Source organism: Stegodyphus dumicola, chromosome 10 (assembly GCF_044657685.1).
Source record: "Stegodyphus dumicola isolate Sdum_Otavi_A_Nest chromosome 10, ASM4465768v1".
NCBI classification, from domain to species: domain Eukaryota; kingdom Metazoa; phylum Arthropoda; class Arachnida; order Araneae; family Eresidae; genus Stegodyphus; species Stegodyphus dumicola.
The window spans coordinates 28,949,137-28,976,022 of NC_140777.1; the positions used below are offsets into that span (position 1 = coordinate 28,949,137).

The 26,886-nt window shown below is 31.5% G+C and overlaps 1 protein-coding gene across 2 annotated transcripts in view; it reads left to right on the forward strand.

Moving 5' to 3' along the window:
* The window catches only part of LOC118203417 (guanine nucleotide-binding protein G(q) subunit alpha), a 72,865-nt gene that overhangs the window by 20,353 nt on the left and 25,626 nt on the right, over positions 1 to 26,886 (forward strand). For both annotated transcript variants that reach the window (XM_035375695.2, XM_035375694.2), the window contains exons 4-6: positions 7,495 to 7,623; positions 13,073 to 13,202; positions 26,361 to 26,514. In XM_035375695.2, the coding sequence (XP_035231586.1) occupies positions 7,495 to 7,623; positions 13,073 to 13,202; positions 26,361 to 26,514 (413 nt within the window). The remainder of the gene's footprint in view (positions 1 to 7,494; positions 7,624 to 13,072; positions 13,203 to 26,360; positions 26,515 to 26,886) is intronic.

Consider the following 26,886-nt stretch of genomic DNA (forward strand, 5'->3'; position numbering starts at 1 on the left):
ATTTAAAAGATACAACATGTTTTAATCCAATTTAAAAACTTTTGTGCAACCAGTATGAAATTAAATAGTGAGTTTGAGTTGAATGATAAATTTAACTTTTAAATATGATTACTGCTTTTACATTTTGGCAACTTAACTTAAGCATGATTCTTAGCTAGGTAAAGCAGTTTAAACAGAGACTATCAATTTTTTCATGCTAAGTTATTTACAAGAGAGAAAGCTGCCTATGAATTCATTACTTCCAAGATAAACAGGTAGATCTTGGGATCCTTGACCATCAAGGTATTTTCACAAACAAAATATGCTCTGTCTATAAATATCCTTAGGTTGCTTTTATTTTCACAATATTTATTTGTCATGTCATTCAGTTACAAAAGTACTTATTCTTATTATAATGTTTTCAAATTTAAAAAAATCATGTTTGTGAAAATTCTGAAATCTTTTTGTTCTGGTCCGGGCTTTGTAGTTCAATAAAATGTTCTCTGGCATCACAGTTGCACAGGATCGCATGCCTCCCAATATCCAGGTTGTAATTACTCCTCAAGTAGATCAAAAAGAAAGCATTATTTCAATCTTGACATTTCCCAACATAAAAAAAAAAAAAAAAGTCCGTTTTAAGAGCCAGAAAATACATGAAAAAGAGAATTATATGTAGTACTGAGAAATAACATGTACTTCTTTGTTATAGCAGCCGCTGAGATTGAATGGACAATCAACCGAGATATCTCGCCAGACTCTGGCTGCTTGTTCTTATACCTCACCACATGATCGTTGTGTTCTTACACTCCACCACATAATCTGATTAATTTCACTGCATGTTCTTATATTATTCATTTTTGACAAGGTTTTGAATTTGCATATTATTTTTTAAATATGTACATTTCTTTTTTTTTTTTTTTTTTCTTGTTGTTGTGAATATGAAGTTAACAATCTTTAATTTACCAAGTAATGATGTGGATGTCATATAATTTTTTCAAGAAAGAGGTCTTTCACCTGACAAACGAGTATGCGAAAATGGCCATCACATGAAACTTTTAACAATGAAACCATTTGGAGGTGCAATGTTAAAAATTATAGTAGGAAGAAGGGCCTCTGTGTTGGAAATTGGTTCATTGGTTCTAGAATATTGTTCATCACTCCTGTTAGATTTATGTATTCTTGGGCAGAGGGATTGACATCCATGAAATAGTATAAGAAATATCTTAATATGTGTGAAAGTGCTGCAGTTGAGTGGTAAAATTACATGCGATAAAATAGTAACAATAAGAATAAGGATTCTTAAAAATATTCTTAGGAAACAATATGTGAGCGTTATTGTTGTTATTACATATTGTGGTTTTTATTTTTACGTTCGCTCTTCACAAGCTTGGTGAAATTATAGGAGATCTTCGCGCAAATCTAAAATCGGCAAATATGGTTAGAGGCTGCTATACCAAAGAAATACCACTATAAATTTCACTTCCATATGAAATATTCAGCAAGATATTTCATTTTAAAATCATATTCAGGGGGTCATACATAAATTGAAGAGTGAAATATTTAAATTTGTAAATAATTAAAAATGAAATAAGGATTTAGAAAAAACTGATGGTAATAGATTAGGTGATGAGGATTACTATGGAAATTATCATTAAATGTTTGGATCAAGTTAAATTTTTCCTAAAGAGAGATCTTTTTAATAGAATCTGATAGAATTTCTAATCTAGAAATCAGTGGTAGGTTTTATTATTAGTGCATAGTATTCTAACATTATTGCATAAATTGCAAGCAAAGCATGAAATCCAACATTGAATTATTATTATTATTTTTAATCAACCTTGCATGGAAAAACTAAAAAAGATGGCAAAAATCCTGTATTTAAAAATTAACTAGCTCAATCTTTTTTGTGTTTAATTTTTTGCAGTTACTAATGAACACTATTTAAAACAGTTTTGAAGTTAGAAGTATGTCCGCAAAGAAAATAAGGCCACATAAGAATTTTATGGACATAGTGCATATCTATCTATATGTACATATGAACACCTTGCAAAAAAGAAGGGGGGACAGTTTTATTTCTTCCATTCTGCTAGGCTTATTGACGAAATTTAATATGCATTTTTCATATGTTGAAAGTGTGACTTAAGATATTTATTAGATTTAGTATATATAGCAGATATTTTGACACAAAACTAAACTGTTTCTGAAATGGCATGACAATTCTTTCCATATTTCGATTGTATGACTCAAATTATGCAAAAATACTAAATTTTGTAAAATTTGGGGATAAACTTACCAAGAAATTAAAAAAATTTTATCTTGATGCACTTTTTTCAATTTGCACCAAGAATAATTGGGGAAATTTAAAGCAACCTATTTTTCCTTCCCTTTTTTCACTATGCATGAGCAGAAAAAAGGTCCATCATTTGTACTTTCAAATAATTTTAAACTAAGTGCATAAGCACATTTACTGTTATTATTGCTTGTCACAAATATGCCAAATTTCAAAACATGTCAGTATATAAATTCATGTATATCTTTGGAAATTTTGAATAAAGAATTCATTTTTTTTGCAGGAATGCCTAGAAATACATCTGCTTTAAGATGATGGTAAAAATTTGGTAGGTTTGTAATTCAAAAAATGTTTTCGAAAACTTTATAAAAATTGCTAATAAAATATAAATTTTAAAAACAAATCAGCTGCATATTGAATTGAAAGTAAATCTTCGAATTGTAGGAAAAGAAAATAAGTTTAATTTTAAAAAAGTAAGCAATATTATTAAATACATGCCAAATTCAATTAACATTGAGAAGCTAAACTTTGGAAAGCTAATTTTTTAAAATCTACTCTTAATGATTTTTCCAAAATTTGGCACTTTGGCATAATTTGAGTTGTAGAATCGAAATATAGAAAAAAAGTCGGTATGCCATCTCAGAAAAGGTCCAATTTTTTGTCAGAATACTTATGTTAGAACAAATATATAAATCTAATATATATCCTAAGTCGTGCTTTCGAGACGTGAAAATGCAAGTTAATTTTCGTCAATTGGCCCAGTAGAACAGGAGATATAGAACTGCCCCCCTTTCTTTTGTGCAAGGTGTACATATGCATACTTAAATAAAAGGAATTAAAAACTTATTTCAAATAAAAATAAAAATTCAATCTGAAATTTTGGTTTTTTAAAGTATTCAACCTTGCATTATTAAAATTTTGCCCCAAATTGTTTAACTAGGGCAGTGAGTGCTCACTTTACTTTATTAGATATGATTTGCACTCAAAATTTACCATCTTAATATTACTTTTATGTTAATTTTTTATGGCTGTAAATCTTTGTAGTATAATATTTCAAATATGTAATGTTATCTGGGATGTGAAAGTCATTGGGGGAGACATGTTTCACATTAAGGGAGAATATTGCTCACTAAAGTGTATGTGTTTGTGTTTTTTTAATGTGCTGCATATTCTCGGCATACGAAAAATGTGAAACATAACTGGAGGTTCCATGTCCCTTATCTCCTACATCGGCAACAATGTAGAAAATCCTTTCTTTCTGTAATAGGTGCTTAAATTAACTAGGCATAAATTAAATAAACTAGCTTGAAAGCAATAACCTTCATATTAGCATTATGCTGAGCCACCACTGTACAGGTAGGTTTTTGCTTTGTTATTCTGATTTAGTTTTTAAGTAGGAGATAATGAAAATCGCAGCATCTTTCCATAAAATCAACTTCTTTCGCATAACAGAGCCTGAAAAATGGTAAGTTAACATGTTGGTTCATCATTATGCAAATTGGCTCTGGTTGCATAGCTGCATCACTAAGAAGACTTAAGACAGGGTTGCCACGCTACCTGGAAAACCGGAAATAGTCAGGGAATTCGGAAATTGACCAAAAAATTCAGAGAAAAGTCAGGGAATTTAAGTGTTTTAGTCAAAATCTGGAAAAGTCAGGGAATTTCATACAACGATCCCGCCAAAAAAGGCGAGTTTTGCGCCGACGTCGAAAGAGATAACTTTTTTTAGCGAATTGTGTATCACGTGAGTGTCATTCGGGCAGCTGGCATAGAGCCAATTTTCGCAGCTCCAATTTGATTGTCTTTTTAGAAAGGCAAGCAAGTTTCCCGCAACTTTTGGTTTCCAGCAACCTCGAGAATCGCGTGTGCAGTGCATGAACTAAAGAAAGTACCTGTTCTCGTATAAAACAAAATGGGTTTAATCCTAGTATACGGTACCATGAAGGTTAGAATTAAAAAAATATGTATTGTAAAGAAGGAAAACCTCTCTGCAACAGACGTGGCTCGGTTCCATCATAGCGGGAAACAGCTGTGCATGCGCGATATAGTATCTGTCGCCAAAGCTCGAAACCGGTGTCGAAGTTCGAAGGTCACGTTATCAAGAGTCCATAAAATGAATATCGTTTAAAATGTCTTTAAAGGAAAAGAAAATATTTTTTGGCGCAAGTAAATTAATTCATGGATTAGTTATTTTGACGGGGGGGGAATCTACGAAAATCCGTTTTTAAAATTATTGAATCCAAGAAAAAACGTTTCTTCTTGGATTTTTCGCAATAATTTAAAAACGGATTTTCGTAGTTTTCTTTTTTGTCAAAGAACGTTTCTTCTTAACACGTGTTTCTCTATTTCCTGTACACATCGCGGAGAGGGAAATTCTGGCCGTTCCGTCGTCAAATCCCTTGGCAAATTTTCCCTCCGCTTTTTACATAGACGTTCTTTGGTCAGAATAATCTCCATGTATGGTACAGCGGGATTTGGCGACATGATGATGAGCAGTAAACGGGTCATTTTGTTCTTGGCGACAATTTTCAAAATCATGCGAAGGCCGTATCGTATACTAGGATTTTACCGCAAAATCTTTTTTTTTTTTTTTTTCTTTTTAATAAATACCTTGTCATTTTGCAGTAAAATAAAAAAATAGTCATCAATCATCTAGGATAACCATATGTAACTATATTCGCTAAAATATCGTTGATTATTCTAATTAAATTTTTAAGTATATATCTTTATTTTTATGTTATTCATATCATTTAATGTTGCTTCTTCCCTCTAAATTTATTTATCATTAGTAAATAATATTTCCAAATTTCAGGAAATTTTCTCTGGCATAATCCTGAAATTAATTCTAGCAGTATGATGACATCACGAAATTTAATGCACATATTTTTTCCTTATGTATGCTGCGAAATAAATATAAAATACCTCAATTTAGTAAAAATATATCATTAAATAGATTTCTTTCTTTTGTTTAGCTGCAGAATGTCTGCAAAAAAAGCCTTAATTCCAGATTGGGCAGATTCAAATTTCAATCTTCAGTGGAGAAAACAACTCATATTATAATTATATTTGTGTTTTCAAGTGTTAAGGTGCCTTTTAAGAATACACCTCACACAAATTAAATTTACCTAAAATCTAACCTAACTTTTAGCATTGCGTTGTGATTTATAAGAATCGGATTAGCCTCGTGTTGAACTGGGGATGATCATGAGTAATAATTAAATAAAACGTACAGTTGGTTATCCAATGTATATATCTTAAATTTTATTAAGTTTTTTAAGTGGAAAAGTAAACAAAATTATCAAACAAAGTGTACCAAGAATAATTAAGAATAAATGTCCTCTGGGATTTATTGAATAATTAAGTGAATTTGCTACACAGTACAAGTAATACCATAATTAATTTACCTCTTAGCACAGCCAACGTACATTACGTGGATAGACTGGAATTTTCTCGAAACATACCTGGAAAACCTGTCAGGTTTTCCAGGTCAAAAAAAGTCAGGGAATTTCATTCTCCTCTTTGAGTGGCAACCCTGTTAAGAACATAATAAATAATATAATAAGAACGTAAGAACTAATTTTTTAATATTTTTAATAATTAATATTTTTTTTTATCCTGTGAAGAATTGTGATTTTGCTATTTTCAGTGAATTAAAAAAAAATATGTGAAGTGTATTATGTTATTTTAAGTTCATGCAATGCACTTGATTTCAATGTTGCAACTAATTAGATTAAGTAACTACTCTGAAAATTGTGCTATATCTCAGTTTTTGTTAAATGATGTCAGTAATTTTATATTTTGCATAACAATAAATTTTATACTTTCTGATTAAACAAGAATGAATGATTACTTTCTGATTAAACAAGAATGAATGATAGTTTCTATTTTGTAATTTATTTTGAGAAAATGCTTTCTGAATGCAGTAGAACTCCACTTAACCGAATCAATAGGGACCGGACCCCATACAGATAATTGGATTTTTTCCAAATAAAGAGGCTATGTACACTTTAATTAATTACTGTATGTACTGTATGTTGAAAAAAACTATTTTTAAAGAAAAAGAGTTTTTAATTAATTAAAATGAAAAGGCAACACTTTTACATACATGTTATATAGCGTACTGTACAGTACTTACAAGTGTTGAAAGTCATTGCTTGCTGAACATCTCAGTCAAAGTAAGCAGCTTGACTGTCTTCATTCGTTTATGGGCTTCTTCAGCTTTGACATTAAGGTCATCTTCTTCCTCGACACTTTCTTCTCTCACACTATCAATAAATTCATCATTATTTAGAATTTGAAACCCAGGGTCTGACGAATCACACACCATCCATTCTGCTGCATCCTCAGCACTAACTTCTGAATGTCCAGGAATTTTTCAAAAGAATATATCTTAATTCCTCAAGTGACACATCATTCTAATCTTCTGTCTTTTCTTGAGCTTTTTCTCCTTTTCCTTCTATTCTTCACTTTTTATCCTTTTCCTTCTCTTCTCGAGTTGATTCTGAAAGCGATTTGGCTAGTCGGAGTTCGAATAATTGAAGTTGTACCATAATTACATGATTCCTAATTAAATGTTGTGTAGAAAACAACTTTTAATTAGGAATGCTATGTAGAGTACTTTGTTAGACATGGTCATATTTAATATTTCTTATGTGTATTTTTGCTAATGGATAAATTATTTGCTAGTAAACGAATAGGTAATTAGAAAGTTAATGTATTTGGCAAGAAATTTAATTTGTATGTTTGATACCAAAATATTACATTCAAAAATTAAAGTATATTTTAACAGATGTTAATTGTATTAATTATGGAACTGTATTTCGATTTAAGGTTTTTTTTATCAGTTGTAAAGGCAAAATGCTAATGTTTAAAATCAGCTTTAGAACTCTAAAACTGTTTTTCAATGCCATGCTAATGATTATTAAAAATGTTTATGTAATCTTTAAGGGCTATGAACATGAATAAAAGACATTCTTTTTTGGATTTATGCACACATGGTTGATTATGTATAAAATGTTGTTATTAAATTCAAGTGTCTGTTTCTGTTGAATAATATGATGTTAATAAAATCAGTTATGGAATATATTGAGTTATTAATATGATAGATTTATTTTATTACATCTTATAATAAGACAAATGTAACATTTAACATTAATTTTGTTACACAAGTTGCATTTTCTCTTTCATTTGATTTTTATGTGTGTACTTTTTTTTTTCCTTTCAAGTTACCTGACTGATATCGATCGACTGTCTGCATCTGATTATTTACCTACACAACAAGATATTCTTAGAGTGAGAGTACCAACAACAGGGATTATTGAGTATCCCTTTGACCTTGACTCAATAATATTTAGGTAAAAGATTGTATGGAATTTAAAGTTCTATTTTGTTTAATTTTAATATTATATTTTCTTTAAAATGTTATTTTTAATCATGACAAATTGTGGTATGCTCTTTTTAAATGGTAGACAAAATTTTTGTACTACGAGTTATGTTATTTTGGTTCATGCAGTTCACTTCATATAAATAATTTGGAATGAGTGATGTGTTGTAGAAGCCTAAAAATTAAGTCGTATAACATTTATGGGTAAACAATTTTGATGATCATGAAGTTGTACATTTAAAAATTAATAAAAGTGTATTTTTTCATGGAAGAAATACTGGATGCCATTTTTAATTTGTTTATTATGAAAAAATATTATACTATTCAGGTATTTTGCTGAATGCATTTGTAATTTTGTTGTCCAGGAATTCTGTATTTATGATGTTAATTTCACCTTAGTTTTATGCTAGTGTTATAAATTTTGTACATAGATAGACAACATTTTATACATTTTCGGCCCTCATATGACTTCCAGTAATTTCGAGGAGCAGAAAGTACTAGAAATACCTCAGTGGCTGGGTGAAAAACTATATAAGATCGGAGAGAGCATCAATTCCTCAGTTGTTGCTAGTTGTTATTTCAGCATGAGTTCGGAGTACCGAGATATCTCTGGGTTAACTTTCTCTTTAGATGTGCTTTGCACTGTGTTGTGTTTAAGGTTCTTAGAAGTCTGAAATGTAACTACTGATTGTACTCTGTGATGCTGTGAACACCCAGTTCCTCACTTGTTGTGAGTTGTTAGTTCAGCATGAGTTCGGAGTACCGAGATATCTCTGGGTTAACTTTTTCTGTAGATGTGCTTTGCACTGTGTTGTGTTTAAGGTTCTTAGAAGTGTGAAATGTAACTACTGATCGTACTCTGTGATACTGTGTACACCTTTACGAGTATTTCTGTAGAAAGTTGTAGAATTCTGAAGTGTTTTAATAAAACAAATTTTACCATGTTTTCATGTGATCTGTGTGCATTCAATCTGTAATGAACCCATACACACGCAACACTAGAAACTAAGGTACTAATGAGCTTTCTCCTAGGAACAAGTAATATTTATTCAGTGCGTCTTTTCTTTTTCTAATAAGATTTATGGTATTCAGGTATTAAGAACATGTCTGCAAATGAATAGAATTTTAGTGAAGTATTTAGATTGTTATACCAAAAATAGGGGCATTGCTGTATTGAAAGTGTAGGGGAAACATGCATTATGTTTTAGGATGCAATAATTTATTACTATGATGCTCGACTTCTTTTCATAATCAATCCAGTATCATTTTATTTGTACAAAGATTCATTCAGTTTGCCAAAAGACATATGATGATAAAGGAAAATAATTTTTTGTCTTGTTCTGTGAAATCAACCCAGGGTACTAATCAACTCAGTGATTTGATTACATAATTCCAAGCCCCGTAATAGATGCTTATCATTTTGTTAGACATAAAACTTGTTCCCTTCACCAGTCTTTAGTAACATAAAGCAACATCTTGTGCATCAACATCAAATGCACAAAATGACAAAATTGTCACTTTGTGCATTTGTTTCCCTAGAATTATTATATAGTCCTTGGCAGTGAGTAACATGCCCATCAAGAAGTATCAGTATGTGTGGAGAATACTGGGATATTGCAGTGCGTAATTGTTTTTCTTTTTAAATAAGAAGCAGGCCCGGTAGTAAATTTTTGAAGAGCTTCTCTGCATGCAAATTTTCTGGTACTTCTTTGTTATAGTGGCCTCAGAGATTTTATTGCCAATCAACTGAGATATCTAGCCAAAGTCTTGCTGCGTCTTCTTATACCTCGCCACCAGATCGTATATTAGCACCGACTGCGTGTTTGTTTATTTTAAAATACATTTATTGCTCTTTTTTATGAATATGATATTAACAATCTGTAATTTACTAAGTAATGAGGTGGATGCCATATAATTTTTTCAAAAAAAAAAGTCTTATACCTGACAAACTAGTAAGCGAAAATGGCCGCAACATGAAATTTCATGTTAATTCACCATTTGCAGGTGCAGTGTTAAAAATTGCCAGAAAGAAGAAGAGCCTCTGTGTTGGAAATTGGTTCAGCAGTGCCAGGGTATCGTTCGTCACTGCTACAGAGGCCGTTTGCACATTTTTTAAATGGTTTTCTGTGTATTTACAGAAGTATTTTATCTAAAACTTTTGTGTTTTAAGGGCTGTGTTTGATAACTCTTATTCTTCACTGTCTCTCTACACCGTAATTTTTAAATTTATTGTCTTGAAAGTATCTGAAGAGTATTTTATCCCATTCCTCTCGAACAGCTTTTCAAAGTCCTTGGGAGGGTTGTAGGTCAATGTTTGGACAATCTGCTTTTTAAAAGTCCAAAAGTGCAAAAATCCATGGGTTTTATATATAAGAAAATTTACGAGGAATATGAGTGAAGAGTCTGACCTTGATATTTGTTTCTTGTTCCTTTTTTTTTTCCCCAGAAATGAGCAGTGTATTTTGATGTGTGGATTCTTGCTTTGTCTTGATGTAGTGCTGCTGATTGATGGCACTGTGGGTAAACAGAAGGTATTTCATATTTAAAAAGAAAAACTTTTAGAGTCTTTGAACCATGTTTTAAATTCTTTTCCCTCTTTCATAATAATAGATGAATCGCTTTTTATTGCAGTCATTTAAACCTGACGTAAAAACATACATTAATATATATACAGACTCATTATATCTGGTTTAGAAGCATTAGCAGATGTTGATCACACTAATACGGGGTGTTTCTAAATGAATATCAGAGTTTTATTGCTTTGTAGTATTTATTACATAAAAATTAAAATCATAATTACCTTATTTGCCAGCGTAAAAGATGCACTTTTTTTCTTTGAAAATAGGTCTGAAAAACGGGGTGTGTGTTATACGTTGATACTGAGTTTTTGATTACATTAATTTCTAGAAATTTCTTCTATTCAGAGTTATGTGATTTTGAATGGGTCAAAGCTTCATGGGATGCTGTAAAAACAGAGACTGTGGATAAATCATTTAAGAAGTGTGGCATTAGGAATGCACTGGATGGTACAGAGGACAATTTGTTGTATGAGGACTCGGATGTTAATTTAGAAGAGGCTTTAAGTGACTCTTCATTTAGCTCTGGAGATGAGTGTGTAGGTTTTGATGAAGAGATTAAAAGGTATTCTTTCCCAGATAGAGTAATAACATTTTATCATTCAAAAATGTGTATAAACAAGAGGGTGTATCTTCTACGCTGGCAAATACAGTAATATATGAAATGAAAGAGCAACTCAAACAGTTCTGTTTATTGGCGCATGCACATACAATAGTAGCAAAAATGTCAACTAGTGAACAGAAGCCTTTTTGTGTTCTGCAGTTTGCAGAGATCGAATCTGCAGTTGTTGTGCAATGTGCATTATGGATTAAGCTCACATGTGATCCCCCAAGTGATAATAACATCTGTACATGGTATCATCATTTTGAAAATATTGACTGCCTTTGTAAAAGGAAGAGTACGGGATGATGAAGGGTTAGTGAAGAGAGTTCATAAAGGATCATGTTAGTTAGTTCATAAATGATCGTGAGTATGGGCCTCCACTACCAGCTAATCTACCGAACCTAAGAAACAGGATTGAGGCAGCTATTGCAGCAATTCCAGAACTGGGCTATCAACTTGATGTGTGCCATGTGATGAGAGGTGCTTATATTGAACACCTGCAAGCTTTGTAGGTTTAACTGTTTGAGTTGCTCTTCCATTTCATGTATTAATTATAATTTTAAGTTATATGTAGTAAACACTTTAAAGAGCTAAAACCCTGATATTCATTTAGAAATGCAGCACCCTGTATTTTGATCTCATATATAAAAGAGCTCTTTGTAAAAGTTCAGAAAATACATGAAGTGAAAATAAACTGGATGAAAGTACATATTCGTGTTATAAGGCAATGAGAGGGCCAACACACAGCCCAAAAAGGCTGCTATGGTTAATGTTGGGGATGTGTTCCATATTCAGGCATCAAAAAGAATTGTTATTCGTAAAATAAAGGATTTCTGTTATGATTGCTGGAAAGCGAAGTGGAACATTTCAGGAAAAAAGAAAGATTATTTGTTGAACTTTTCAGTTGAAGTTTCTAAAAATATCAATGATATGTGATTTTGATTACAATCAAATAATTACTGGACATGGTCATTTCCCCGCATACCTAAAAAGATTTAATTTGCAAAATAATAGTCTTTGTAATGTTGAAGGCAATGCATGACATTTCATTGAAGACTGCGTATTGTGACATATTAGGGAAAAACATGGTAACATAAAAAAATTCTATTGCCACGGGAATGAGTTTAGATTTGAAAAGGATTTGATGAACCTTATAAATGGCAACAGAATAATACTGGGGATTTTGGTTCAGTGTTTTTAACTGTATTTTTGTTTTGTTCTGTGTTGGGTGTGCTGTGTAAACCTTGAGGCCGAGTATTATCAGCCAGGAGGGTTGCAGCACCATTCGTATGTAACATTACATTACTTCACTGCCTAGTTTTGATATCCTTAACTCTCTGACTGCTCAATTTGTGGACCGAAATCACTTCAAAAATTGTGTAATTTTTTTTTTTTTTTCATACTTAAAATCTATAGATGTTGGAGAATTGAAAAATTAACTTTTCTTTCTAGAAAATATGTTTTATATATATTTTTATCATGGGAAACTAAAGTTGCCAGAGAAACCAATTTCAGATGTTATCATGAAAAAAGTTTTTTAAAATAAATTTCAGTCGAATTACAGTTAATTTCTATTTATTGCATAATATAAAAAAGCAAAATGTATAAAATTTAACAAAATATAAAGCACTGAGGAAAAACTACCTTAGAAATGCAGTTTAGTATGATAGAGTTCAAAACAGAGTTTCAAGGCAAGTCCAACTTCACAGTCTTTGCACTAGATTCAGTAAATATAATTAATGACAAATCTAATTAATAATTCAATAATTTAATTAAATAATTAAGATAATCGCTGAACATTTTCTAGCAGCCATTTCTGTAAGAAAAAAGCGGTAAAAAGTGAAGTTTGAGCGGTAATACCACGCGCCTTCAAATGCTGCAGTTAGTGGACAATTAATGATATCTGTTGGCCAAAGCGTAAACTAAACATCTAATACTGTATATAATTTATTTCGATGGTTAAACGGGGGGGGGGGGATGCAATGCGCTGCTCAATAAAGGAAGAAAAACACTTGCCTGCGGAAATCGCAGGATGAGCAGGTTTTGCTACATTTGAATTGCCCGTGGAAATCGCGGGATAAGCAGCCAGAGGGTTAATGCAATGTGCCAACTTTGTTTTTTTTTAAAAAAAAAAAAAAATTGATACATTTGTCATTAGTTTTCAAGATTCTTATTTGAAGGGTTAAAATACTTTTGCTACAAAAATTATCTGCTTATTATGATTTCGTAAAATTTTTCAGGATGGTAGATGTCGGTGGGCAAAGGTCTGAACGAAGGAAGTGGATTCATTGTTTTGAAAATGTGACATCCATAATATTTCTAGTTGCTTTAAGTGAATATGACCAAATTCTGTTCGAATCTGATAATGAGGTAACATAGCTAGACATTTTCATCTTCATATAGTATTGCTTCTATACTTTATGTAAAATACTTAATACTTTGTATTTTAAGAGTCTTAAAATGTGTTTTATTTGCATTAATATTCTAACTAGACAAGTTATAAATGTAATTTCTAGTTGCTTTAGGGGAATATGATTAAATTTTGTTAAGTATTTTAATGAGGTAACATAGCTAGACATATTTATCTTCATATACAAATATTCCTGTATTGCATGTAAAATATTTAATACTTCATATTTTAAGAGTCTTAAAATAGATTTTTCATTGCATTAATACTCAAACTAGTCAAGCTGTAAATGTGCATCATTTTTTTTTTTTTTTTTTTTTTTTCCTCAGTACCTCAAAGCAAATAAATATATGTAGTTCTTGAAATGTGTAGTGGTAAAAAGTACAGATGGCAGTGGCAGTTCTCAATTATAATCAAGAAAATGTCTTTCTCATGAACTTTACAGGATGAAATACTTTGCTTGTCGCAGAATTGTTCGATGAGTAGTTAAAATGATATTTGCATGTGTAGTGAATGATGTGATGTATTTTAAAATGTTACTGAACTAATTCTATTAATATTTATTATTTTAAATGTAAATATTGTTATTTTATTAGTATATTAAAATAATTATATCGGTAACATTCATCATTCATTATGCATGATTTTGTAAAAGGGTCAATAAAGCTTTCCATAAGTAAGAATAGGCTGTTATTTCATGGATGTTGGTAATGCAGAATGTTTTCATTGTTGGCTCATGAGGGTGAAAGTGGTAGCACCTGATTAGTTTTCTGCAATTACTTGATTCAAGAGTGCATCACTCTTCTGTCAGTAGGAAAGTATATTCTGCAAACACGGCTATGGTTATGTTTGTTTTCACTTCCGAGAAAAACTTTGGAACCAATGCCGCTATCATAGCACAGAAATTAAATCATGAAAGGTCAAGCTAAACAAAACAAAATCAGTAATTCTAACTCGAACTAATAGCAATTAAGGAAGCCATAAAATTTACAAAACATTTTTTTAAAAAATGGATCATCATTCCAGACCGTGCCTCAGGCATTCAAACAACAGCCAGACAAAATCGTTCAGTAACATCTTTTTTTATTTGTATATTTAAAAATGTTTTTAATTAGATTATTTCTCAAACTGAAGAGACATACTGTAATTGTTTACAGTTATATAATAATCTGATAAATTTCGCTTGTTATGTAATAGATAGGAAATATTTTACCTTTTAAAATTTCATCCATATCATTTTGAGTATTAGGTTAGCAAGTAAAATTTCATTGAAGGTATATGTGAATTTTTACACGTGTTTGCTTAATAATGTAATAATTTCAGATATGCAGGTAAAAATTACGATTGGTAACAGAGGCTCCATCTATTTGAAAAGAAATTTAAGTCACCTCTTTCTGAGTGCAATTCAGAGCAATATATATTTTTATTAGTCATTGCCAGGGTTTTTAAAGAAGAGGCTTTTTTTGTGTGTCTTATATATAATAGATGTACTGTAGAAGATCCTGCTGTGTTACACATCGAGCCAGTGCGCCATTGATCAATATGGTCAGGGAGTTTGAAGAACTTTTGGAGAGATCTGTTCAAGGCTGATGCTTTGGTGGAAATTTTTGCTATTCAGGGAAAAAGGAAGTAATCAATAGATTTTTATGAGTTTGAATAGACAGGTGTAGGAAATGCAAAAATTTTTGTCCGTGCTATTTTAAATTTTTAGTATTTAAAACCCAAGATGTATCTTTAGAATGGGATATTTTGCATTCTTTAGACTTTTTGCAAGGTTCAGGATGTTCATCATAAGGACCTTTTTTCATCAACCATTACCTTAGTGATGGTTGATGAAAATTGAGAATACATGAATGAATACTTTCTCATTGGATATTAGACAGCACAGATAAGTGATAAAAAATTATCTTTCATTTTTCATATTTTCCTGACCTACCTCTTTTTCACTCTGTACTGGACAGTTTTCTTTGTGAAAATTCATCTGTGCACTGAGCTGTATAGCATTTTTTACTGAAGGCAAGGTGAGTATTATTCGAAAAATACAAAATGAATGTAGTTAAATTGATATCAGCTGGGTATACAATTTGTCCATATCTGCAGTCTTGCCATGTTTGAAAATTGAGACTGCATTATTTCTATTCAATGAGGTAATTTTTTTTTTTTTTTTTTTTTTTTTTTTTTTAAATCCTACATCCGTTTTTGTCATTTCGACCATTAGTCAATGGGCAGACCAATAGAATGATGAAAGTGTAAAAAAGTAATAATTAAAAATTAGCCTCCATAAAGTTGTCTGTAATAAACTTTAAAATAATATGACAGTTCTTGAGGTGGTCTCCATCCATATCACCCTGATGACACAGAGGGCAACAAGCTGAATCCTTAACTCCAATTCGATGTAAATGTTGCTGTAAACAATCATGACCAGTTGTATAATAAAAACAAGTAACTCCAACAGCCTGAGGTGGGGGTTATTTCTTTTGTTGAGCAGGATATTCCACTTCTTATCCACTGCTGCATCAACATATGAGACACAGAGGACAACAAGCTGAATCCTTAACTCCAATTCGATGTAAATGTTGCTGTAAACAATCATGATCAGTTGTATAATAAAAACAAGTAACTCCAACAGCCTGAGGTGGGGGTTATTTCTTTTGTTGAGCAGGATATTCCACTTCTTATCCACTGCTGCATCAACATATGAGGATATTCTGCTATTTTTCATTTTATTATATATAAATCATTTAATATTATGCAAAGATAAAGGAGACTCAGGTTGGACCATAAGGGATCAGGCCTTGGCAAGTCTATCTGTCTGCTCGTTTCCAGAAATATTGTAATGGCTCGGAATCCACTGAAGAACAATGCTCTTTCTGTTTTCCCTTAGCACAAAAAGTTTTAGTAGAATGAACCTGGACATTTTCATTATAGTTAGACTTGGTACGTGACAAAATAGCAGCTTGTGAATCAATGAAAAACACAATATTTTGATCTTGTCTATTTTTTAATTTATCATTGCATATGTTATAGCTCATTGCATATGTTATAGCTACTGTCTTCAGAATTATCACAATACTTCCCACAGCTCATACTAAAATTACTTGAATAGACTTCAGAAGTAGCATTTTTTATTTCATTTTCTGCTGAATCATGCGTGTAAAGATGGAACCACTTGTCTGGAGGGTACCTGAAATGTATGGTTGCTAGAGCAGCATTTTTAAACTCATTCAGTGTGGAAGGGTGTTTGTTGACATTCCAAGCAAGATGTTCCAAGCAAGATCCAGATGTTTTTCCAGCTTATCTAAATTTAAAACAGCATTCCACTCTTGTGAGAAAAACCTGATGATTGGGTGTAGGAATATGGTAAGTATCATAAAGCTCATACACAATTGAAGGATCTATGAGTCTTCATTCACTTGCTGGTCTACAGCAATTTAAAAAGCTTTCTTCTTAAGATTTTTTTCAACAAGATTCATAGCACTCCTTTGGCACCTTTCATTAAAGACTCCAAATCTGTCTATAATTCCATAGCAACAATAGGAGTTGGTTTTACGCCGCCAGTAATCAATCACAATATGTTGTTTTGCAAAATATCCAGCTTATTTCAAACAGAATAATAAAAATATCATTACCACATTCAATAACAGGATGCAGTTAAAGCTGTTTGTAAAGCAAAAGAGAAAGTATTAACCTTTTAAAACCAAATTATTAACCTTTTGTAAATGTTGATTCCTTTAAAATTACAAATGCTTCATTATTCCGTAAACAACCATTTCATAATTTTGCATGTCATCTTACTAGATTTAAATTAATGATCTAAAATCTGGCTCTATCTTAAACCTTGTGCTATATTTCTTCAGGGAAAATTGTCAGAGAATCAGGGAGAACATTTTCAGTTTAGATATTGAAAAATGGGCCGGGAGGGGGGAGTATTTAGGAGAAGTCTCTTGCTAGTGCAAAGTGAAACATTTTCAGTGTCATTCAAACTGGGCTGTTCTACAAAATGATGCCAAACTAGATTTTGAAATTTGAAGACCAAAGATGCACTGACAGAAACTGTCAAAATTGCTGATCACAATTCTTGTATGTGCCAGTATGAATGATTTTGTGTGTTGTAGGAATTGGGTATTTGGAAAATCTCTCCGAAGCTGTTTGTAAGATATGGATAAGGTTAGAATTGTTTTGAAAGGAGTTATAAAAGTTAGTCCAAAGGTGATTTTTTTTTTTTTTTTTTTTTTTACTGATAACTTCACACACAAATGTCAAAGTGAAGCTTGGATTAAAACTGTTCTCTTGCCCTCGAACGCAACTTTGATCCTGAACATATGTATTTGTGGAAGATGCTGTGTGGGAAACTGTCTTGTATCCATATTACACAGGGGGCGGCACCCATGAAAATACGGAAATGCCACACTGAGCTTTGAAGCAAGGTCAAACTATCTGTATTCAACAATTTTAGTGCTTGGCTGCTCTTAGAAATGAAAACTAGAATTTGCTTATCGATAAGAAACTAGTGGAAGAAGGCACTTCATTGTTTTCAGAGGGCAGTATGGAGCTTTTCCAAATGTCCGATAATGATGTTGCATTCGAAGATCCACATGATGAAGATATTTTCACAGAAATTAAAATGAGAAATACTGATTTTGAAAATTCTTCTTCTGATGTTGATAAAAATGAAGAAGAAATGGGGAACACATGAAAAGCAAACTCCCTGCTAGTTGCAGTGTGTGTCATTAATAAATTGTTTTTCACATAAACTGTGAAACTAATAACCATTTTGTTTCTTTAACAAAAACATAGATAAATGTTCTTACAGTCTGCATCACACCAGCATAAAATTATAGATAACTTTTGCATTTAGAAGTGAAATGAAAGTTAAAGGGAAATTCATATATATTTTTTGTTATTAAGTTGATTATTGATAGTCACAAATACGTATTTTAGATGAAAATATGTAACTGAAAGGATAGATCTAAACCACGACTTTTATGTTGATTAATTTATTATATAATATTAATTAAGGCATTAAAAATTAGTAATTTTGCATGATAATTGCAGTTAATCCTTAATAAAAAAATTTTAATTAAAATTATTCTCTTATTTTGAGATTCGTGACAGTGCTATCACTGTTTTTAAGTGGTTCATAAATCGATTTTTACATTGTGTTTTAAAACAGTTTCCTACCCACCCACCCATCCCATCAGATCGGATATAGCGAATCAAACGTTTGGTTCCTTGAAGTTCACTATTGCAAGGTTTGAATATACTTCTAAATATATTAGTAAAAAAAGTCTGAAATTTGTAAAAAAATCCTTATCATGAAATACAAGGTGTCGGAAATGGAACTACCATGCTACCAAATTAGAACCATAATTTATTTCCATTTCTGTTGCAAAAAGTCAGCTACAGAATGTCACCAAATCATGTGTACAACTTAACACATGATTTGGTGACACCAAATCATATGAAATTAAAGTACCAATGTTACTAAGGTGTACTTTAGGTACTAATTTTTTATCATATGACACCGTTAAGGTTTGATACCAAAAGTTCAAAAACGAGGACTACGGCATTCAAGAAGCAGAGTGCTCTGGCCAGCCTGCTGATGTTGATGAGGCCCACCTGGGAGAACTTGTGGAAAAAGGTCAGTAAACAACCACCCGAGAACTTGCTAAGAAGTTAGACGTTAGTACCATGTCCATTAGTTGTGCTGTGCATCATATAAACTTGACATCTAAGTTCAATTGCTGGGTGCTACATGAGCTGACTTAAGCAGATAAGGACAGATATGTTTGGGCCTGCAGTAATCTGCTCGAATATTAACACAAGCACAAAATTATGGACTGCATCATCACATGTGATGAAAAGTGGATTTACTTCAACAACATAGTCTGAAAAGGCAGTTTTACGTACAAAAATGATGTTTTGTATCTGATGGGATTATCCACAAAGATTATCTGGAAAAAAAAAAAAGGTAAAACCCTCGACACTAAGGTTTACAGCAAGATACTAGTCGTGTTGACGCTACTATCAAGGGAAAATGTCAAACTGAGTTTCCGCACAAAAAGCTAATGTTCCATCAAGATAATGCAAGACCGCATGTGTTCGTATTCTCCGCCTGTAGTGTACAGCAGTGCTTCGCAACCGGTGAGCCGGGAGTAGGATATAGGTGTGCTGCAATCAAATACGTGTATTTGACATTTTGCAATTTTTTATCATGTATTTAATACACAATGACAATTTTTTTCCTTAAAAATGTCTATTTTAAATGTTTTTATATATTTCACTGTTGTGCGATTGTAAGTGTGTCAGCATTTGAATTTTTTCGGCACTTCCTTGATAACTCGGAACTCCAGAATGATTTTTTTGTGCGTCGCAGGTGAGAAAAGGTTGCGGAGCACTGGTATACAGCCTTGAATGGGATCTTTGACCACATCCACCATATAGCCCCGGCATAACTCTAACTTCCTGTTTAGTTTGTTAAACTTAATAACTTCTATACTTTCAAAGTAGACTCAACTATTGATTATATTTCAATTCAAAATTTTTTATTATTACATTTTTAAACATGACATTCAGCTAACACAGTAACACGTGCATCACAACAATGGAATCGCATAGTATGAGTGCTATTACAGTTATAGTTATTTTAAATATACATCACAAACTCCTTTGGACTTCTACCTTTTTCACATCTGCAGGTACATCTTACTGGTGCTATATTCTATTCTGCACAGGACATCTAAAATGATGATCTGCTTTTGGACTCACGGCGACCAAGTTTCTCTGTCAAATGCTTTAAAAATTACCAAAATATTGGCAGAAAGTCATAGATTTGGGTTATAACTACTATCCGCATCAAAGATACTGGATTTCAAGTTTTATTTTTTCCCCCTAACTTTATTTAGAACAACTTTTACAACCAGCTTCTTAAGACATTGGTGGTTTTTTCTGTCATGCCAAAATCCTTTGCCATAGATTGCCAATATTCAGTAAGTGTTAACTGTGTTTCAAAACGTAATGCTTTCAGTTTGGATTTTGCAAATATTATAATTTAAGGTTGTTAAAACAGCATTAACTAAAGTTAATGATTTAAGATTTGGAACTTGCATGCATTTTGTGGCTGAATTGCTGGCTTTGAAATGAAGGTAACCAATTGCAATATCCCAAAAATGGAAGCCATCTGTTTAGGTGCCGCTAAATTGTTGATTTGTAGCAGAGAATGAAAAAATTATTTTGATCAGTTTAGGATTGTGATAAATCTTTTTAAGAGTTAGCCACTAAGTCAAGATTTTAAAAAATTGCATCACACTGATAAAGTATAAACGTGTTGATTTAGAAATTATCATCTGTAGATTTCCTTAAAATTATTTCTGCTGTTATCGTTGGAATTGAAAATGATTATGAATAATTATTCACCAGATTGGCATCAGATCAACTATGTATCTATGTGGAATGTTTCGGTTTGAGATATGTGCCAAGTAGATACGCAGCAACGAAGTCAAATTACTGATCGTACAGATTTATGCTAAAATGATTGTTTTCTTCAATAACAAGGTATTTTATTTAGTGTCGAAGTGAAATTAGGAATCAGGACTTTCCAGATGTTTTATCATGCGCGGAGGGGGGAAATAAATGCGCATCCGTAAAGCCTAGGAGAAAAACATTGGTGGTGGTTTTGAGGTCCGGATAATGGACGTCTGGATTTCAGACTTTGTACTGTATTTTTAATACAGTCAGCTTAAAAACATAAAAATCTGCTAAGAAAATATATTTAATCGCAAAAATACCAAAACCAAAAGTAAACATTTTTAAGTATTGAAAAAGTAACTATCGTCATTGATTGCAGATTAATCGACTTATCAAGGTGATAAATTAATCTACCATCAATTAATAACAACTAAATTAAGAGAGAGTGTTTCATCTTACTTCCAAGGAAGCATCAAATTATTTGCTACATCCAAATCATACGTCACAATTAATACTCAATTCAAATAAAGACCTTAGTCCATTTAAGCCAAAAGAATCCTGTTAAACAAAATAAATAGCAAATAATCTTAAAATTAAAGTTTACAATTAAACTGAACGGGATGCTTACTTTAGAAGACATATACCCTACACTCTCATCTTCAAACTCAAAAACAAAAGTATGCATTTAGAACACTAAAGGTAATTCAAAATCATAAGAAGATAAAACATACAATCCTTAAAGTTTAAAGTAAATAGTTAATTAAAAATTTAAAGATCAAACTAATAAGTTAAAATTAACTAACTTGCCTTCAAAATTTTAAAATTAAATGGATGGAAATGCAAGTACAGTCAAAAGTCGTTAATCCGGACTCGTCGGGACTTCGGCGATTCCGGATTATAGATCATCAGTTTAAATCTCGTAAGATGGCATGTAGAAATTCTAAAATTAAAAATATGAAACCGTAATTTATGAAATAAAGAACAATTATGATCTAAAAGGTATCAAAATTTACAAAAAAAAAAAAAAAGCTTAATATCTATTTATTTACTTTATTAAACATTTCTTCCAATGTAAGTTGTTTAAGTTGCTTCGTTTTATGTGATAATACTTTCCCTTTAATTCTATAAACAGACATAATTTCTTGTTCAGTTACAAAGTTCCGTTGTTCAAGTCCCGTTAATTGCTGTGCCGAGAATACTGACTAACTTGTCAATCGAAATTCTTTCGTTTTCACTAACCTCTCTGTCACGTTCTTCATGTCTTTATCCATTTTTTGCAGCAATTCCACTTTATGTGTGATGGACATCGAAACATACTTTCGTTTTGTACTATCCTTTGGGAGCTCCAGAATCGGAAATTCTATTTGACATAATCGAAAGTTCAAGTTTACTTTTATAGTATTGCTCTTACAGTCTGCAAAAAATAATAAGCCGGATCCAATTCGAAAATTAAGGAACAACGCAATCATCAACATTAACTGAACTAGATAATTAGATAATTTTAGATTATACCATCCGTTATACATAAAACGTGCACGCGAAAACGTATTCTGCGCTTGCACACACGCATATGCGCAGTGGTAAAAGGTCTTACGCACACGTGTCAACACGGTGCATGCGCAGAAAGTTTTTAGCTTTGAGGTCTGGATTATAGATCATTCCGGATTATGGGTGTCCGAATTAACGACTTTTGACTGTATTAAGTGATGGAAGTAAAAAGGGTTATCGTAAAGTGAAGTTTTCTGTTTAAGAAAGCATTGCCTAAATTGGCTAGAAAACAGGAATTATTCTTGGAGATAATACATAGAGAGTAGGCTGTTACTAAAATAGCACTAAAAGCTGCTATTAGTTAGAGTATAAATTCAAAAGTAATTAAAAGGCCCATGACTTGCACTAAAGCGTCAAAGTAATAAACCAGTAATTACTTTGCACCTTTAGCACAAGTCATAGGCTTTTTAGTTTACTTTTATTTTGAATATTTATGTATATATATTCAAAATAAAAGTAAACTAAAAAGCGTATAGTATATATATGTGTGTGTGTGTGTAAGATAAAAAAATATGTGAGTCAAAATTATAATTTAACCTTTTGGCACGCGGTGGTCACGCCTTGAAACCACCAATTTTCGATTTTTTTTTTCCTCCTCTTCTTTCCGAAATTTTTGAGTGAAAATCAATTGATTACTGATCTTTTACCTCTACATAACACAAAATGACTGCAGAATCATACATGTTTTAGGACTAAGTACTTCAAATCGGATGCCTTTTAAAATTCGTTTTCATTGAAACAAAACTGTGTTTTATTAATATAAACAACTTTAAATTTAAAAAGTTATTCATCGCACATCATGATTTCTGTCATAAACAATAAAAAATAGCAATAATTAAGCTGCATACATAAAGAAAACCCTCTATATGTATGGCATTTGCTTTGTGGTTTCAGGGTGTGCCCACTGCACCAGTAGAGCATTGTGTCACAATGCGACCACCGAGCCTCAAGAGCATTGTGTCACAATGCTCACAATGCTCTTGAGGCATACATAAAGAAAACCCTCTATATGTATGGCATTTGCTTTGTGGTTTCAGGGTGTGCCCACTGCACCAGTAGAGCATTGTGTCACAATGCGACCACCGAGCCTCAAGAGCATTGTGTCACAATGCTCACAATGCTCTTGAGGCTCGGTGGTCGCGCCTTGAAACCACTGCTGTTTACAATGGCGTTTGCTTGCTTCTCAGATAGGAATGTTTATTTTTGCCCAGATATACATAAGGGTTTTAAAACCAAAGAGTTATTTTATTACTAAACAATACATGCTCCTGCCCAGTAAAAAGTTCTTTCTTTTCCAGAGATTTTTCTCTGACCTCAGCCCACTTGCTCTCCAAGCTAGTATTGAGATTTTATAAATTATTTCCTGCGGTTTAAATTTTAATGTAAATATACTTTGCTATAATTAAAAATAGAAATCGCGTAAAGTTTTATTTAAATTAAAATATTTTCTGAATATTTTGTGACGAAATACGAATAAAATAGATATGAATGGGAAATGAATGATCCATACCAAAATCCAAAAAGACCAAGCCCCCCCCCCATTCACATAGAAAACCACAAACTTGATATGCCAGCTGAAAAGAAACTAAGTAACACTGAACATATAACAGTGAAATTTAGATCCAAGCAGTGTACATTTTGTAGCACAAAGAAGAAACATTCATAGAAGATACATGTGCGAAAAACGTGCAATGTGGGTCTATGCATGTACCAAAATGACAGAACATGCTTTGAACAGTGTCACAAAAAATTTATTCTTTGATATTTAAAAAAAAAAAACTGAGTCTTTTTTTTATCCTTATTTTACTGAATTTTTTATTCATTTAGCCAAACGTCCTTATTATGTAGATACTTATATTTTCACTGCTATAGAAAAATTACATAAATGTTTATTTTTTAATTTTTCCTGACGATTTACTTTGTAAAATAATGTAAAAAAAATTATATATAATGCAATTCTTACATACATTTTTTAAAAATTCATAAATTTCGTCATTTATTGGAAACGTGCATGTAGAAAGGTAAATTTTTTCCCCCTACTACCTCAGTAAATTTCAAAGTCCTAGACGCGCGATGGTTTCACAGTGCGACCACTACCCACAGAACAATGGGCAAGAAGAGGTTTTTTTTAATTCATATATTATTTGTCTCTAGGATCATAATATTCAATTTCTAGAGTTTTTTAGTTTAAAAAAATTATAAAAATAATATCGCTCGCGTCATAGGGTTAAACTAATGGTAAAACTTTAATTCTCCCTCTCCATTCTAAAAATCGTAATAACTTCTCAGTTGCATCATTTCTAGATCATTCTATTTTGCATGGCCTGCGCAACGCAGGCTGATGACGAAATAATTGGGAACTGTAACCTTAAACCAAAACCTTTCTCTTCGTATGCTTCCATCTACACACTTTAGCTTAGCTTGCTATCCTGATTGAATGTAATTCCGCAGTCTTGCTTGTTATTGCAATAATATTAAAAAATTTACATGTTCTGTGAATAAGCATGAATAGAGTGCCAGGTGAGCTGTGGTCACAAACTTCAACTGGAAAATAAAAATGGAATTAAAACTGCCTCGACTGCCAAGTTTTTTAGATATTACAGAGTCAACTTATTAGCTTACGACGCAATCAAAATGCTTTAAAGAACATAAAATAATTTATTTTTTGTAGCAAAACTGTATATTTTATAGTTTATGATGATCACAATCAGGTTAGGGAGTAGTCATCTTAGAGATTATAATTCTAATTATCAATAATAGTTTTCATTTTTTGTTCCCAGAAGTACTGATCACATTCAGAAGTGGCCATCATGAGAAAATTGACTGTGTGTTTACTCTAAATGTTAATTTTAATTATGCAAAGTTTAAATAAAATTATCAAATTCAGAGTTATATGCATCTTTTTTGAGTAAATGATGGTGTTGATTCTCTGTTTATATGCAGATCTTTTATTTAGCAATGAAATTTTCAGTGATTTATGTTTTATATATTTATTATTTTAAATAACTAATTCCATAGGCTTTTTTTTAATCAAGTACTTGAAAGAAGAAATGTTTCTTTAGGCTAAACTATATATCACAAACTGCTTAGACATACCATTTTTTAAAACTGTTTATCTAAAGAAATTTTTGGAAAAACCTACGACCAAAATCATTTGCATAATAACTTAGAACCTCATATTTTTTAGGCATTTACTTAATATCCGGAATATGATCAAGAATTTTATTGGATAGAAAAGAGTCATGCAAAATTGAATCGCTTTATTATATTTCTAAATTTTTGTGTAATTTGTTTACCCATAAAATTAGTTCTAATCAATGGTAATTATTTGTGTTTTATTTGCAAAAGTATTAAAAAGTGCAGAATATGTAAATTTCTTTCTGATTTATATTTATATGCTGTGAATTAAATATAAGATATATTTTATTAGAAAACAACTATCATGTTGATTTAAAAACATTGCCTTTGGTTATATAATTACAGAATTTTATCTAAGGTAGAAAAACAGATATGTGGATTAAATGGGATTGCAACTCATCTAGATATTTTGAAGATTCAAATATTTTTCCAATTATCTGTATTTTTCTAAGAAACAAGATAAATTGTACAAATTATCCCAATTATTTGCACGTATTATTATTAATAATATGATATTTGTTATTTACTATAATGCAAGTGAGATAAAAATGTTCCCCCCTTTTTTAATCTTATTTTAACAAAGCTCTTGTATTAAAAGAAGTAAAATATTTTTATATGAAAAGAAATGGAGCATTAGCACTTTTTTTTTAGGGTCAAAATTAAGCAATGAAATGAATTTTTATTTGCTGAATGCACAACCTATTTTTGTTTCAACTAAAGTAAAACAATGGAATTAAATGTTTATTTATATAGATGTGCTTTTTTGCTATGCTAAATTAAAAAAAGTTATCTGGATGTGTAGAGTTCCAAACATCTGTAATCCAAATAATTATAGTTTTGATGGATTTATTCATTGTTGGTGAATATTGCCAACTTATCCATTACCTTTTAAAATTAATATAGCTTGTATACTATAGTGGTACTATATTCAGCATATTTTTTCATGTTGTTTGTTTTTCTTTCTTTAGAATCGAATGGAAGAGAGTAAAGCACTATTTAAAACAATTATCACATATCCCTGGTTCCAGAATTCTTCAGTAATATTGTTTCTGAATAAAAAAGATTTATTGGAAGAAAAGATTATGTACTCCCATTTAGTTGACTATTTTCCGGAATATGATGGTTGGTTTTCTTTATTTAAGATTGAATTTTCCTTATTAAATGTACTAGTTTTTGTTTGTATTTCTTGTCCTTCTCTGGAGTGAAATATAGAGTATATTTTGTAGGATATTGCAGTTTGTGTAAAAATATTATTTTGATTGCATGCTGATGGAGCTGAAAAGCTCTTTAAATCTCCACTGTCACTTCTTCAGGTGAAGTGCTGCGTACTGTATGAGAAAGCTTATATATTATGGAAAATATTGTGTATGTAAATGCATTTGTCATAGTTTTATTTTGAATTCTGCAACCATCAAACAGTAATGTTATCTTAAACATTAGAAATGGGTAGAAAAAGATGTGATTGATAGATTGGACATTCGGAAGATATGCTTT